The sequence below is a fragment of the Globicephala melas genome, chromosome 8 (assembly GCF_963455315.2).
Source record: "Globicephala melas chromosome 8, mGloMel1.2, whole genome shotgun sequence".
Lineage (NCBI taxonomy): Eukaryota > Metazoa > Chordata > Mammalia > Artiodactyla > Delphinidae > Globicephala > Globicephala melas.
The window spans coordinates 55,027,882-55,044,724 of record NC_083321.1 but is presented as its reverse complement, the minus strand read 5'-3'; the positions used below and the strand labels follow the sequence as shown (position 1 = coordinate 55,044,724).

The following is a 16,843-nucleotide window of genomic DNA, read 5'->3' as shown; positions in this document are numbered from 1 at the left end:
AACAGGGAATTCAAAAGTAGCACCTACTCGGAAGCCATGAACAAGGCCTGAAGGATGCTGTTCACATAGCACGTGTTGCCCAGATTGATTAAACCAATCTTGCCAGTGTCTGACTTGGCCATGAGCCGGGGGTAGAAGCCAGCCAGCTCACTCTTCTGCGAGGTCCAGGCATCCTGCCCCAGCAGCTGCTTGATTCGGTCCTCATTGGGAACATGGAGGTCCTGAGGGGGAAACAAGCCAGCAGGACAGTGGGCACCAGGTTTAGCTCTAAAAATATCACCTCCTCTGGGAAGCCTTCTTGGACTACAGCCTGCTACACACCTGCCCAAGCATATCACCCCAAACATGCCCTAAAGATGTGTGAGAACAGCTCCTTGCTTTCAAACATGTTCTAGGTTTTCATCTTGACGTGTGGGCCTTCTACATGATCTTTCATGCCACAGCTACCTTAAGAAAGGGGTAAAATCCCCACCGTGTAGATGAAAAAACTAAGACCCAGAGAGAGAAAGAATTTTCTTAGAGGCAATAAGCGAGGAATCTACTATATGTTACATGAGCCCAGGATGTGACAGACTGTAAGCAATGACAACACTGGCCCACTGGCCCAATCCAGCAGTGTTGAGATCTCAACCCTGGCCCTGACTCTTGTCCTCACAGCTCTCTGGCTGTGGTCAGTGAGCCTCTCTGACTCAGTCAGCTAACCTCCCTGGACCTCAGTTTGCTCATCTGTCAAGTGAGGATACTCCTACCTTATATCAGTTTGGCACTCTATACTTGCACGTTGCTTGCTCCTGTTTTCACCTCCTCTACTTTAAAGTTTGCGGAGTCAGCTTTTTCGAATTAGTAACCCCCTACCCCAACCCTGAACTTGATCCTACAGTCAGGACAGTGGGAGGATCCTGGGGGTCTGCGGCATGGGTCCTTGGTCACGGGCTCAGGGGTTAGCATGCTTTCCCACTTGTTATCCTTTTTCACATTAAACAGCTGCACTGAAAAGAATATTACCAAGCACCGGTTCTAATAATGACATGTTTTAAGGAAAAACACCTAAGCATAATGCAGTATTACTTAGTAGATTTAAGCGATATTCATGACAGTTCCTCTAGCCCCATTCTCGTTTCCAGATCCTGAGCACAGTTCCTAGATTTGTCTAAGGCCCTTGAGCTTCAGACCAGCTTACACTGAAAGCCCTCGTCGCTGCAGAAGGTCTGGCTCAAGCGGTGGTTTAACACATCTGCTCACTCATTTCCCAGGATTATTTATCAGATAATTTATCAGATTAGTCAGTCACCTCTCACAGATGATAAAAAATATAGTAGCTGTCTGAGGCAAGATAAGAAGATAAGGGCTCAGTAACTTCTCTCTTAGTCCCTTCTTTTTTCTTCCTATTATCCCCTATCCAATCCCCACCCCACACACAACGGGAACAAATAGGGACAAAAAGACAGAACCGGTATAAAATAGGTAACTAATAAGAACCTGCTGTATATATAAAAAAATAAAATTAAGAAAAAGAAGAATCAAAGATAAAAAAAAAAAAATGACAGAACCAACACCCCACCCTGCAACACAAGCATACAAGATACAAAAATATGCACACTAGAAAAAAAAAAAAATCAAATGCTTTTTCCCAAAGAAGGTAACTCTGTACTCTTAGGAGAATAAAGAGAATAAAACAAAAACTTTCAAACACCTTTCAAGCTCCTGATGTGACTGGAAGTCTACATACCATGTATCTCCCTCAGCAAGGACCACAGCTCCCAGAGAAACTGCCATGACTTACTACAACTGCCTAAGTGAGAGAACTTTCCAGAATTTATAAAGGAGACTGTATACAAAGGATGTACTCCTATAATACATATGAAAGAATTTTATAAACAATAAAACCCCATGAATACTTTGCTGCCTTGCCTCTCAAAGTGCCTTGAAGCAAGGGGTAGTCAAAGCCATAGGACAAATGTCACACATCTTCCTAGAGCTATATTCACTAATATTCAAGGAAGAAAAACGTTTAAATTAAAACAAGTGTTTATGATTATGAAGTATATACTTGAATCTTTGAGATAAAATGAGATTTTAGAGAAACTCTGAGCTTGTGTCAGGCTGCAGGAGGGTGAGTCCCCTCCTCTGAGGTCAAGCACTTCAGAAGAAATGTTTGAGAAGCCCAGATCTGCTGGACCAAGCAGTCACACAACCTGGTTTTCACCGCCTTCCACTCTGCCTATGCTTCTGTTCTTCCCTCCCCCTCCACATTTACCACCAAACAGTACTTGCATATTCCTGCTCCCACACCTTACCCACTGACCTGTCTGGGGGCCTCCTCCTGCCGGTCCCTGTCCCTCAAGGCCTAACTCCTATATCCCCTCTCCAGAAGACTTTCCAGAATCTTCTCAAGTGGGGGTCCCACACTATCTATACCTGTCTTATAGAGCCTAACTGCCTACACCTAGTTGTATAAGTATCTGCACACTCACCTTGCCCGCTGGATCAGACCATAGCCTCTAATGTGCAAAGCCTGGATCTCACTCGGCGTAGGTTTCCCCTGGTGCCCAGGGCAGGGCCATGCTCCCTCCTCTTTGCTCACACCTCCATGATACCATACTTCACACTACAGTCCTGTTCATTCACTCAGACATTTATTAGACACAGAGATCAAAATGACATGGTCCCTGCCCATCAGAAGCTCACAGTAACAGTCACTCCCAACAGGTTTAAGTCCTATCTTCTCCGCTCAACCACCTCCAGTGCCAGGGAGCTCATGATCTAGCAAGGCAGCTACTTCTATTGTTAGTTAGCTCTGACTGTTTAAAATAAAACAACGAAAAACACCTCTTCCTCACATTAAGTTGGAAAAACTAAGAAAATCCAAGTAAATGCCAGAGGTTTTGTTCGTTGTATCTATCACCTCTCACTCATGGTGGATTGTTCCCTTACGTGTCTTGTAATCTGGGGATTATAAACTCATCTTTAGTAGAATTCTATCTTTGTGGCTTGAAAGCAGCATCATTTCTGTTTCTATTAGGCAATCCTTGGGTATTACAAGTTTATGACTACTTTCAATAAGCTTAGGGTGCTACAACACCAAAGAAGATAAGAATTTGAACCCCTAAACCCACATGAGAGCAGTCCAACGATGACAATTTCTTTTTTCCCAATCCAGAGCCCAGACCAAGCCAGAGAGCCTTCCTTGATGTCTACTTGGAACCATGTGTATTTTTTCTAGAACACCCTTTTGCTAATGGTAAAGCCTTTCTTGGGTCCTGATTTACATGGGCCTCTCAGTGCTGATTCCCTGCTGGGGGCAGACCCTAAGCCTCAACTTCTGTCCCCACCGGCTCAAGCCCCTTGGGGACTGAGGTTGGCCATCTCACCCACTGCCCCTCCCCACCCAGGGCAAAAGAGTATCACCTCTCATTTACCATTCTGGAATTTGGTTTTCTCTTCCTTTTTGGCCCCTGGGGATTCCCCCTTGCTCTCTTGCGAGCTCAGCTATGTACTTAAAAAGACATCTGTTACATTTTAACAAGCATTTCTAGGTGTTTTGTAATGGGACACTTCTCAGGTTACCTATCTGCTGTGTTACAGAAATGGAAGTCTGACCAGAGGTTCTAAAAGGGCCACCACTTACCTGGATGTCTTTCACCCACACTTGGACCTGCCCTCTGTATCAAGCAATGGGAAAGGGCTCAGCAACCCTCAGCCCTGGCTGCATCTCCCACTACCTCCGTGACTGCATAAGACACCAAACCTCTCCAAGTCTCATTTTCCTCATCTTTGAAACTGAAATAACAATAGTACCTGCCTCACAGGTTTCTAGTGAGCAACAGAAGACAAAATATATGGAAAGACACTGCCAAGTGTGACTCTAGCTACAAATGTTATTGTCCTAGCAACCCAGCAAGCCCGGTTCAGAAGCCCTTTCTTCCTTGCAGCCTCCTCCTCTAACTGGAGATCTTTCCCTCCTCTGCCGCCTCACCGCTCTCAGGCTGACCCTCACAGGCATTTCTTAAGCTGCTTAGATCACAGTTACGGGTAAACACGTCAGTCACCCCTCTACGCTGTGAGCTCCTCAAAGGGAGGAGACGTGGTCTGCCTCATGCCTGTGTCCCCAGTTCCCAGCCTGGGCCTGGCACAGAGTAGGGCATAAGTCTTGTGAACAATTGTAAACCATCTCTGCTCTGGAATGCTCAGTCTAAGAGGAAACAGACATACAGACAGTGACAATGTGTGACTGAGGGATACACTAGGGCTGTGGAAGCTCAGAGAGGCCATGATCCAGTTGAGGGGCAGAGTGCGGGGGGCGTGTAATTTAGAGTTATCAGGGAAGGCTTCCTGAAGGAGAAACACTTGAGCAGAACCTTCAAGAAGAAGGCTTGGTAGAAATAAGAGCTATCCAGGCAGACAAGACAGGAGTTTAAGTTAGAGAGATCGGCATATGCAAAGGCTCAGAACAATCGCGAGAGGAAGATCCATCTGGGGGAATGGCAGGTGGCTCAGTGTGCCTGAAGCCCACGATGGGCTGGGGGAGGTAATGGGAGACAGCCAGGGACCAAAGGATGGAGGGCTGCCACTAACCTGTAGTGTGGCCTTGAGCAAAGCCCAAATCAGCAACCTCCTCAGAGTGGGGCACGGGAGCAGGGGGGACTGTCACTCACCTTGATGGCCTCCATGACGGGTTCATACAGATCCGGGAAGCCGGGGAACCTGAACACCATGCAGTGAACCAGCTCCGCCAGCTGCTCCAGGCAGCTGGTCCCCGAGTTGGAGTCCTCCTTGACCAGAGAGGCCACCATTGGGGGGATGTGAGGGAGGAGCTGTGAGAGCAGAGCAGGGTTAGTCAGCACCAGTTTACCCACCTAAGACATGGGATGGTGGTCAGTGCTGGAAGCACCCAGAGCTCCTTGAAGCAAGGAGGTCTGCCCACCTGACCACTGGGCCCCTTACCTGCATAGGGCCCTGAGCTCTGCAGGCAGGTGACCCTCTTTATAAGACACATGACCTTGGATACTCTTCCTCAGTCTCTTCATCTGTTTAATGGGACAAATAATTCCCTCCTCACAGCTCAGGGGAGGCCTGAGCCTGAGCCCCAGCTATTAAGTACCAGCCAATCAACCTGCCTGAAGCGCCTGAACGTCTGAGTGACCAGGGCTACTCTGTCACCCAGGAGTAATGCTGGGGCCACAATGTGGTCAGCTGGTGGCAGCTGACAGAACATGAGCGGCAGCAAACTTTTATATGTCAAGCACTCACAGTGCCATGTGGCAATCACTATCCCCATCTTACAGAGAAGAAATTAAAGTTAGAGAGGTTACGTAATTTGCCAAGGATTTCACCGTGGGTTCTGGGAGAACCTGGTGTCTGAGCCAGGTCTGTCTGAACTCAAAGTCCATTTCTTTCCTCTGTGCTACAGTGTTAACTTTCAAACCCACAGGGGAGCTACACCATAGTGTCCCAGGGATGGAAGAGTCAGGCCACAGAAACTGGGAGCAGGGGAGCTTGGGAGAAGGATGAAAAGAAATAAATATCTACCAAGTCCCTAGAATATGGCAGGCTCTTGATAAATGTCACCTCATCTAACCCTGTCCCACCCAACCCAGGCCCTGAGAGGTAAATGCCTGGCCCGAGGTCACCCCATCTAGTAAATGACAGAGCTGGGACTCAACCCCACATAACCCCAATCCCTGGTTCTGTGCTTTTCCCACTGCACAAATCAGGAAGCATAAAGCTTCTGCAGTGACCAAGGACCATGAGAAGCTAGGAAGGACACTGGATCAGGAGTCAGACCAACTCAGCTGGAATCTTCCTTGTACCGCTCACCAGCTGTTACCTGGGACATGCAACCTAATCTCCCTAAACTGCAGTTTCTTCTACTGAAAAATGGGGAAAATGATAGAACCTCCCTTTGGGGCTACTCTGGGAGTAAAATGAATGAACATGTGGACTGTCTTTAGCACTGTGCCTGCCACATAGCTGGCACCCAAGTAACACAGCTGCCATCATTCTAGGCCTGTCATTCTACTCGGGACCCATGGGGAGGTCACATCCATTCTTTGGCCTCAGTTTTCTATCTGTAAAATTGGGTCTCAAGTCTCCTCCAGTCCTAACGTCCAGGACTTGGAGGTCTTGGGCTTCAAGCCCCAACCCCTTATGCCCCAACAGAGACAGCATGTCTGGCCTTCAGCCAGACCTGTGGAGGATGCAGGACCGCCCACCTTCGGGGCAACATGCAGGGGCCCTTACCAGGTGGAAGGCCTCATGGGAGTGCTGGAAGGTCAGGAGCATATACTTGAGGACAGACAAGGCGGCTCCCCGGACAATGGGATACAGAAGCTTGGAGAAAACCTGGAAGAAAGCCTCTGGTCAGGAGTCCCCCAGGCCTGGGCCACCCAAGGCCAAGGGTAGCCACAGGCCTGAAAGGGAGCCAGAGATGCTGGAGTTAAAGCAGCAGACCCATGTGGGAGTAAGAACACAGAGGTGCTCATAGACCTGGGTGGATGGATGGGTGGTGAGATGGACAGCAAAACAGTTAGATATCTGATGGATGGATGGATGGATGGACATACCAAAAGTGACAGACACACACACTTTAAGGAAGAGTCAGAAGAATGAATGGGGGAAACCTGAAGCCCAGAGAGAAGCAGTGAATTGTCCCAGGTCACAGTGAGCTTGGGTGGGAGCCCCGTGCTCTGCCTCCCAGACCTCCATTGCCCCTGGCAAGAGACTAGAAGGAAAGGCCAGAAGCCGGGGCTAGGACAGGGGCCCACCAACCTTCTCAATTTTGGCGAGTGACACCTCGATCAAGATGCTGAACTTCTTAACAGCGGCCAGGCCCTTCAGCAGTGCAATGATCCACTTGTCAATGTTCTTCCCCAGGGGCCAGGACACCCAGTCGATCATCCTGGTGAGGGGAGTGACCGTGACACAAGGATCAGGGAGGCCCAAACGCCTGGGAGGGGGCAGCCCAGGGACCAGCCATAATGACCTGAGATCCCCCCACACTGACTCACACCTACACAGGGCAGCCCTGGGATCCGTGGGATGAACAGGACACCTCTGGGAACTGCAAATATGCCCAGCACAGGCACCTGGCAGAGACTGGGGCTCCCAGCCCGGCAGAAGGGGAACCAGGCCCTCTCAGTATTCCCAACCTCACCTCATACACAGTGAGTTGCAGTGGCAGAACAGGGCTTTTGGCTGCCTCTGTCTGGACTGTGAGGCCCAATGGCAGGAGGAGTACTGCCCCCAGGCTGGAAGCTCTGGCTCCAGCAAACCCTTGCTTGTGACCTGGAGCAAGTCACTTACTCTCTCTAGCCTCAGTTTCTTCCTGTCAAATGGGGATAATATCTACCTCACAGGTTTGTTATAAGAGTTAAAAGAGATAACAACAGCTAACAGCTAACATTTATGTCATATTCACTCTGTACCAGGCACTGCTCCATCTGCCTTACATGTATTAACCCTTCTGACCCCCTCAAGATAATGCCTGCATGCACTGAGCATGAAGCTGCCACACCGTAGGTGCTCAGAAAAACGTCACTAGTATCATTATTTTTATATTCAGTAGACTGGGCTATAAAGAGAACAACAGAGAGCAAAGCAAATAGTAGTAATTATGGTAATAATAGCTACCATTACACTGTTCTATGCACTTTACACGTAATATCTCATTTTATCTAATTTAATCCTCACAACAAACCTGTAAGATGAGTTCAATTATACTACAAATTATGGATGAGGAAGCTGAGGCATAGAGGGGTTGAGTAACTTGCCCAGAGTCACACAGGCAAGAAGTGGGAGAGCCAGGATTTGAACTCACACAGCTTATCTCCAGAGTCTACACTCTTACCCACTGAAGACAAGGAATCCAGGAAGGCCCAATGAAGACAGTGGATCTGCACACAGGTATGGAAAGAATGGCAGGGGGGAGGGGGGATGCCAGGTAGATGGGGTCTGTAGAGCCAAAGGCCTGCAGGCAGGAGGGTAGGTGTCATATTCGGGGATCACGGGCCAGGCATATGTGGCTAGATCACAGGTGCAATGATGTTCAAATGAGGTGGGGGATGTGCAAGAGCTCTGTGAGCTGAAAAGCACCCAAACTCTGTTTATCATACTTGCCAAACTCAGAAAGCACTTCATTAAAGTAATTTTACCTCCTATCATTGACCCTGTGGAAACGTGACAACTTCTTATACCACCTCTGCTATTACAGAGGGGAGAACTGAAGCTCAGAGACTTCACTGACTTGTCCAGGGTCACAGAGTTGGTACCCAGCCTGAGAGCATCACTAGGGCAAGGCTCTCTGTGTCTTACACATCCAGCCTGGGGCCAGGCACAGGAAGGGCTCAAAGAAGGATGGATGAATGAACAAGCATGAGGGCCTGGGCCCTCTGACACTATATCTAGCCCAGCAATCCCACCCAGTGGAAGGGGCTTCTGGGAGAGAGAGAGACCTGACCACCACTCGTCCCTCAGCCCACCTGCTGATGGCAGTCAGCATCTGGGAGTCGGTCACACTGTCATCATTGCTGAGGTTCCGGACGACACCATCCATGAGCTCCAATGGGAGGTGCTGGACCACACTGGCCAGGGCGCTAGATGGTGGCTCCTCCTCTGGAACAGGTGCCCGGGCTGAGCTTTGCAGGACAAGTGGACCCCACACCTCCCCTATCACCACATGTCCTTCATGCTGCCAAGGAACTAGGGAGCCTCTGCAAAGAGCACATCAGGGCCACCTCCTTGCCTCCTATAGCATCCCAGCCTCTGATCTCATCTTAGCTCATTCACTCAACAAACCTTCACTGGCACTGCTTTGGCCCTGTGCTGGGCAAAGAAAAAAGCACTAACCCCCAGCTGTGCATGTATAGCATAGACCCTTAGATGGGGTAACACTGGAGCTGGCAAGAACAGGTAGGAGGGCTATGTGACTTGGCGGGAGGGAGGACATTCCAGGTGGAACCCAATAGAGATGAAAAAAAAAATTAGTTATCGGCCTTCCCTGGTGGCGCAGTGGTTGGGAGTCCGCCTGCCGATGCAGGGGACGCGGGTTCGTGCCCCGGTCTGGGAAGATCCCACATGCCACGGAGCGGCTGGGTCCGTGAGCCATGGCTGCTGAGCCTGTGCTCCGCAACGGGAGAGGCCACAACAGTGAGAGGCCCGCATACCGCAAAAAAAAAAAAAAAAAAATTTAGTTATCAAAATTTGTTGTCCAGTTGTATAAAGACCTAGGTCCTTATACACCTGGCCTTGGTCCTTCCTCCTGCCAGGTACATTCCCTTCCTTTCCCCTGAACAGCCCTATAATCAGGGAAGGCACAGATTTTATTTCAGTCACTTAAACTACAGTCCAATTTCCACAGTTGTCAACGGAGGGCCAAGATTTACAATTCAGTTGACACATATAGGTTCTATCATGTCTCCAGACCTTCCACTCTGCCTGCCCTGAGTACCTTATCCCTGCTGCCTGGTGCTACCCAGCTCTCAAGGCCTGACTCAAAAGTCATCACTTCTACGAAACCCACCTGACCCAAAGGACATGATGACCACCCCACATCTTGTTGTCTCAGCCCCCTGGTCCTCCTCCAGGCCCGACTGATCTGGGTCCCCTCCTCTCTGCATGCCCAGCAGGCACCACCGGATAGGAGCCCCCCACCCGGCAGGAGCTCAGAAGGGGCCTGCTAACTAAACGAAGTAACAGCACCCGCCCACACACACACACACACACACCTGTGCACCAGCATGCACACGCCACACCACGAGGTGGGCACGCCACACAGGAGACTCTGCACGCACGGGTCCCGGCCGCCCCTATCACACACGCACCTGTGCAGGAGATGACGGCGAACAGCTCCTTGAGGCAGGGCAGGATGGCAGCGGGCTGCGCGCGCCACAGCTGCGCCAGGAGCCCGCTCACCTGCTGGGCCTGCTCCAGGAACTCCACAGCACCCTCCTCGCCGTCGGCCGGGCAGCGGAAGCGGCCGAGGCAGCGCACAAGCTGCTGGCAGAAGAGCAGGCGGTGAGGGCCGTCGGGGACGCAGCGCGGGTGCCGCGCCAGCAGCCGCGCCACCTGCGCACAGGTCGCGGGCCCCGGGCGCTCGCACACGGTGCGCAGCACCTCGCGCCGCAGCAGCGCGAACACCTCATCGGCCGAGGGCCCCTCGGGCAACAACTGCAGGCCGAGCTGTACGCAGGCCAGCGCGCGGGCGCCCGGCGGCCCGGCGCCCCCCTGAAGCAGGCGCAGCACTCGGCGTGCGCTGAAAAATTCGGCGAAGACTTCTGGGTGGTGGCGGCCAGCCACGTGCAGCAGCTGGCAGCCCACGCGGCGGGGCAGCTCATCGGCGCTGCTCACGTAGAGGCGCGTGCCCAGCGCCAGCAGCGCCAGGCACTGCTCCCGCTCCAGCGGCTGCCGCGCCGCCTCCAGCACTCGGCGCACCAGCCCTTGCTTCACACTCGCGGGGTATGATGACGTCACCACCGCCTCCAAGATCTTGTCCATGGCGGCCACGCTGCAGGGGACAGGGAGCAGGGTCACACTCTGCCCGACAGGACCGATCCCCCACGTGGTCCCCTGCGTGCTGAGGCTTGGGGGCAAGCAGCTCAACCTCTCTGGGCCTCAGTTCCCCATCTGTGAAGTGGGGCAAGGATCCTACCTCCCCCGGAGGTGACGTGACGAGGAGAAGCACAATGCCTGGCATAAAATAAGCCCCAGTGGGTTGCAGTTATTGCTGATGAGCGCCTTTCATCTCACAAAGCCTACACCTGAGCCTTCCCCTCCTCCACCCCTTTGCCCCTCTCTCCTCAGGCCTCCCTGGGGACCTCCATCGGTTCTTGGCGAGGCAGGTAAGAGCTGCATCTAGAAGCTGCTGTCCACGGTCTTGGCCAAGCCATGTCCTGTGGGGAGATGAGCTGTGCACATACACAAATCACACCTCCAGAAAGGAAGGGCTGACAGGGCTTCCAGAGATCTCTGGTGCACTTTATTCTGCCCCCAATCAGCTTCTTGCTCTTTCTCAAATGACCTACCCTTTTCCTCTTTGTGTTCGTTGTGCCTTTTGCCTGAAACATCCTATCTCCCAAGACCTCCACCACTAACACACATTCATACAACCAGGCAAAGTCCTACTTTCCTTTAAAGCCCACTTCAAACACCCAATCCTTAATGAGAACCTCCCTGGACTTCCAGGCATGAATTCATCCCTCATCTGGACTCCTACAGCCACCTGTGGCCTCTTCCTCTGTTGCAGCTGGGATCACATAGTGCGGAGTTGTACGGGTCCGAATCTCCTCCACTAAGGCAGATCATCTCATCTCTGTGCTCAACCCTGCACAGGCAGGCCCTGTCGCCTCCCAAGCCTCAGCCCACACCAACCCCTCACTGTGGGCTCACTATGTCCTCCCTGCCCCGGGCTTTTGCACTCACTTCTCCCTCCCCTCCTTGCTTGGCTCACCCTGCAGAGCTCAGCTCAAACTTCTTCCACACAGAAGGCCTGTCTGACCTCCTTGTATGGGTCAAACACCCCTGTTAACAATTTCAGAGCATCCTGTCCTCCTTTATAGCACTTATCATGATTACTTGATTGGGGTCATCCTCCTCCACTATACTATATAGGTTCCTGAGGGCAGGAACCAAGTCAGGTTTTGTTCACCACAGTATCCCCAGCACCTCGCACAGTGCCTGGCACACAGTAGGCATTTGTTGAATAAGCAAATGCAGAGTGTGGTGTGAGTTACTGCTACCTTATTCCTCTGAGCCATAATATACTTCCCTCTGTCCTTCCACTCCACTTTAGCTGTTTTCTGGAAAACTTCATCCCAAGCTGACCCACTTTGATTCCTGATTCTCATGCTGGTTCCCACAGGTTCAGCTCCTAAAAGGCGGGACCACTTCTTTGCTTCCTTCTATAATCCCACACTAGGCAGGACCCAATGTAAGGTTCAGTATACGCTAAATGTTTAATTAAACTTATTGTCTCAGTGAAAACTACTCTACAGTTAAGACCTGGAATAGGTGTGAAGACAAGCCAGAAATTTCCTAGATGATGGGCCAGAAACTTTTATGCAAAACCATAGATACTGTGGGACCCCAAATATGTGCCAGGCCCTATGGAGACACTCCCTTCTCTGTCCTAGCTCTCCACCGAGATTAAACCTCCATTACTGCGTGTGTTACAATGCAATGGGCACATTTGTTTCTCTCTCTCTCACCAGGCTGTGAGCTCCTTGGGGCAGGTACCAGGCTTCTTTTTCAATGGCTGGCCAGTCACTGCAGAGTAAGGCTAGACGGTGTAGCCAGGGCACAGATCAGTGGCTCCTGAATGCTGGCCTGGTTGCCTCAGAATCACCTGAGCACTTAATACAAGTTCATATGCCCAGGGCCCACCCCAAGCTTGGAACGATGTTAGACTCTATTCTTTGAGATTCAACCGGGATGCATTCTGCTTACCATCCAGCTTACTTATGCTCTCTGAGCCTCTATTAGGAGAAATCCTAATCAATGAGATATTGACATCATGTGTGGAGGAAGAGGATCTGGGGGCAGGCAGAAATGGAGTTCTGGGGCTCAGGAAGGCTCTCGAAGTGGAAAGAAAATCAGACTAGGAATGAGGAGTCCTGCATTCTAGTGTGACCTGGAGTAAATCCCATGTATCCTGCAACTCATTGTGTGACCCTGAGCACATAATATCGTGAGCCTCTTTTGTGTAAAATGGGGATAAATGATATCAGGCTGAACCACATCAAAGGGAGGGATCAGATGCTGGCAATCTCCTATCATTCTACCTGATACCTATCACATAAGGTGGTCTGTGCCTGGCAGCTGGGAGCTTGGTCAGTGGAGCCATTCTGTGAGGGCTCTGATCTCCGAGGCCAGCCCTGCAGCCTCTGTGTAGTCTGTGGCCTGACCACCCCAGCAAGCCCTGCCTATCTGCCCCCACTCCCACGCAAGCAGTTTGAGGTCAGCTGTCACCATGGTCACCAACAAACCCACTCAGTAATATCCTGGATACATTCATGCAAAGGGGTTTTTAGAGGAGTGGACCTCACCTGACCCATCCCAGGCCACGGAAGGGAGGCAGAACAATGCCTGCTCTCCCCACGGCATGGATGGAGAAGCCAAGGATCAACAAGGGAGAAAGACACGGCCTTGGCAGGGTGGGACTAGAACCTGCACTCATCCTCTCTAGGGGAGGAAGAAGCAGACCCCCAGTGCTCCTCAGGGGAGGGTGGGTTACCCTTCCTTCTAGGCTCTGGATGAGGAGATGGCCTGTCGACACTGGCTCTGACCCAAGAGACAGCTGCCCCATGCCAAGTGCAGCAGCGAACAGCAGCCATGTCCTCCCTCGGAAAAGCCTGCGTTAAAGCAGGAGACTAAGGTTCTCTGCTTTCAGAATCACCAGGTGACCTTGGGTGAGTCCCTGCTAGGACTCCTCAGCCTTCTCATCTGGAAAACAGGGACCATTCTGAGCCTACCACTGATGAGGCTGAGACAAGGTATAAAAAAGATAAGGGCAGGGAGTTCCCTGGTGGTCTAGTGGTTAAGACTCGGGGCTTTCACTGCCATGGCCCAGGTTTAATCCCTGGTTGGGGAACTGAGATCCCTCAAGACACAAGGTTGCAGCCAAAAAAAAAAAAAAAAAAGATAAGGGCCAGATAATAGATAAGAATAGGTAAGAGTCTATTCTTGGGACATCTGGCACTGAGAGGCAAAACCGACCCAGTCCGGGAAGAAGACAAGGAGACACATACTCCTGATCCAGCTGATTCTACAAGGAATTTCATCCATTAGCCCTCAAAGCCAACTCATCATTTCCACTCTCTCCCCTGAGCTCCAGCCCCACCCAAGATCAGCTCCTCTTTACCTCTGGCCTGGACTAGCGCAGAAGCCTCTTAACCAATCTCCTCTTTCCCCTCCTCAATCCATCTTCCACTAAAGACATGTGTCCTGCAGGAGTACAGAGTCCAGGCTTCAAATCTAGTCCAGCCACTACCCCCACTGTGGCCACAACCATCAATGCTGGTGTTTTTCCACCTCTCAGAGCCTCTGAACCCCAGAATGGGAGATTATCACCTGCCCACCCCTTAGCCTTTCCCAGCCAGTGCTGCGGCTCCTTCCCACACCCTTGGCTTATATCTCTCACTGCTGACATGACAGCCTGGGAGTCCCAGCAACACCCAGTCCGCTCCAGGACGCACAGTTAGCACACAAGAAAATCATGATCCCTCCCCTGGAAGGCTCAGATCCCTTTAACTGCCCCTCTCAAATGACCCTCCACCTTTCCACTGTATATTGACAGGTCTCTGTTCCTGCATAGTAGAGCCTGACTATATTCAATCTCCATCACCCATCACCCCCAAAGCACCGTGTGTGTGTGTGTGTGTGTGTGTGTGTGTGTGTGTGTGTGTGTGTGTGTGTGTGTGTGTGTGTGTGAACAGCTCCAATGTCCTGCCTCACTCCCTCCCTGGGCCCCAGCTCAGACTTCCCCATCCCCCGCTGGTCTTTCCGACACACCCTGCAAATATCATCAGATTACCTCATTAGACAATAAACTCCATCCTGCCATGCCCCTGCTCAGAACCCTCAAGGCCCCCCAGCCCCTTCAGGATAAGGTCCAAACTCCCGAGCCTGACATTCAAGTCCTTTCTGTGACACTAAACTAATAAAGGGGCAGGTGGGAGATGAACTTGACAAACTCCACTCAGTGGTGAATCTACAGGAATTTGAGCCGTGGGCTTTTTCCTGCTCAACACTTCGGTGAAGTTTTCTCTGCTGAGAAAGGGCTTCTTCCTCTTCTCTCCTGGCAAATTCTGACTCATCCTTCAATACCCAGGTCACATGCCCCCTCCTCTGGGAAGCCTTTCCAAATCCCCCTGCAACTCAATCTTTGGGCTTTGGCTTCCAAAGGACCTCTTCGCTTCTCTCATCCCTGGGCAGTGTAACTGGATTGATTCTATGCCCATCTCCCCCACCAGGCCGGGATCTCCTTTGGTAGGAAGTAGGTCCGGTCCCCCATCTGTGCCCAGTGCCCAGCACAGGACCAGGCACAGAGGTGAAGGAGTGCCAACTGACCGAGAGACATGTGACAGCAAGATGAGATAGAACCAAGGATATGATCAGAAAAGCACCTTCCAGGGACTGGCCTAACCCTTGGTCCGGTCACTGCCCCCTCATCTGCCCAGATCTGGTCTTGCATATCCATCACCCTGAGAATCTTAAACATCAGCCAAGAAAGCCCCTACAGAGGTCACTGGATGGGCTATTCTAGAAAGGACTCAAACAACCAAAGATGAAGAAAAAGAAAACAACAAACCAACCAACCTGTTCCTGGTAACCCTCAGGTCAAAAGTTCACAGAATTTCATGGGACAGGGGAGGGGGCTTCAAGGGCTCACAATCTCTCCACACCCCAGAGCACAGCAGCTCCTCCAAGCCCTAGCAATGAGGAGCCCATTTCCTTTCCTCTCTGACCCTCACACCCAGTCTCCCTCCTTTGACTCCCCTGGGTGCCTGAGATGCCTGGCTGCCTGGGATGGGCAGGGGGTGGGGGGAGCACCAGGCTGTGCCTCCTGACACTGAGAAGTCCCTCCATCCCTCGTCCCCCAGGTCTCTAGTCAGCAGCATTTCTCTCTGTATTTTTTAACTGAACTTCTACCCAAGGCAGTCCCAGGAAGGATCCCCTCGCCATACTACTGGGAGGCACTCCTTTGGGCCAAACTGTCGCAAGAAAAAAAAAAAAAGGTGGGGTGGGGGAAGGTTACTAGTAAAACCCAACTGCCCTTTTACCGAAGGAGAACTGAGGAGGAGAAGGGAAGAAGGTGGGAGCATATATTCGCTTCTCAGGAAGCCAGCCCCAATGGGGGCCACCCCTCACATACCTCTGATGCCCATGTCCCCACCCCCATCCCAGGCTTTCTGGAAGGGCGGGCACCAGGCTGACACATCGAGGTCTCTTGTTCGCAAGGGTTCTTGTAGGGGGAGTACGCCCTGGCCGAGGATGCTGAGAATAGCAGAAGCCCATTCCAAGCGGAGGCGGCCGCTTGGCCCCTCAGTTTGCACCCCAGCTCGACCCCACCCCTCCCTCCAGTTATATCAGTGCACCCGCTCCCAGCCCAGACTGGGGCTGCGGATCCCACGAAAGGCTGGCGAGCTTCATGACACTGGGCGCCGGTGCCCTCAGCCCTGAGGGGGGCGGGGGCAGGGGCGGTATCTCTATATACACAATTGATGAAGGAGATTGCGGCCCAGAGAGGGGCAGCTACTCGCCCAAGGTCACACAGCAAGGCCCAGTATGCACCTAGACCTCCCGCTTCCCATCCCCGGACTCTAAAAGCCCTACGCGCGCGTCCCGGCTCTCGAACCATCTGGGTGCAGTCACTCCCTCCCCACAAGCTACACACACGCCCCAGTCCCCTTACCTCTGGAACCCCAGTGACCCCTGCCTCAGAGTCAGCTCCTGGGCGGGGCGCTCAGGCCGGGCAGGACCAGGCTGGGCCAGGCTAGGTCAGGGCGGGTCCTTTGCTTCCCCCAGAGTGGAGACGCCCTCCGCCAGGTCCCAGACGACAGGGATGCTGCTTCCACTGAAAAGCCCAACCTCTCCACCCGCTCTGCACAAGTCTGGAACAGGGGAGCCCAACTCGGCGGCGCGGCCACTGGGCTGCGGGACGAAGTGGGGGGGAGGGTCGAGGTGCGGGAAACGGGGCGGAGCCGGAGCGGGGGCCACCCCGCGAGCAGCCACTAGGGCCGCGTCCCCTTTAAGGCCAGCCGGCCTGAACGCTGGCGGGGGCGGGGTGGGAGCTGGACGGCTAACTGCAATGCCTCCTGGGAGATGGAGTTCGAAGTCGACGCGCCGAGCT

The 16,843-nt window shown here is 52.3% G+C and overlaps 1 protein-coding gene across 2 annotated transcripts in view; it reads right to left on the bottom strand.

Annotated features, from left to right (window-relative positions):
- The window catches only part of USP35 (ubiquitin specific peptidase 35), a 77,627-nt gene extending 60,865 nt beyond the window's left edge, over positions 1 to 16,762 (bottom strand). For both annotated transcript variants that reach the window (XM_030835961.3, XM_030835960.3), the window contains exons 1-7: positions 16,406 to 16,762; positions 9,819 to 10,501; positions 8,478 to 8,610; positions 6,769 to 6,898; positions 6,241 to 6,342; positions 4,656 to 4,814; positions 28 to 221 (exon numbers count right to left, since the gene is read on the bottom strand). In XM_030835961.3, the coding sequence (XP_030691821.1) occupies positions 28 to 221; positions 4,656 to 4,814; positions 6,241 to 6,342; positions 6,769 to 6,898; positions 8,478 to 8,610; positions 9,819 to 10,491 (1,391 nt within the window). In that variant the 5' untranslated portion in view covers positions 10,492 to 10,501; positions 16,406 to 16,762. The remainder of the gene's footprint in view (positions 1 to 27; positions 222 to 4,655; positions 4,815 to 6,240; positions 6,343 to 6,768; positions 6,899 to 8,477; positions 8,611 to 9,818; positions 10,502 to 16,405) is intronic.
- Positions 16,763 to 16,843: the final 81 nt, after the last annotated feature.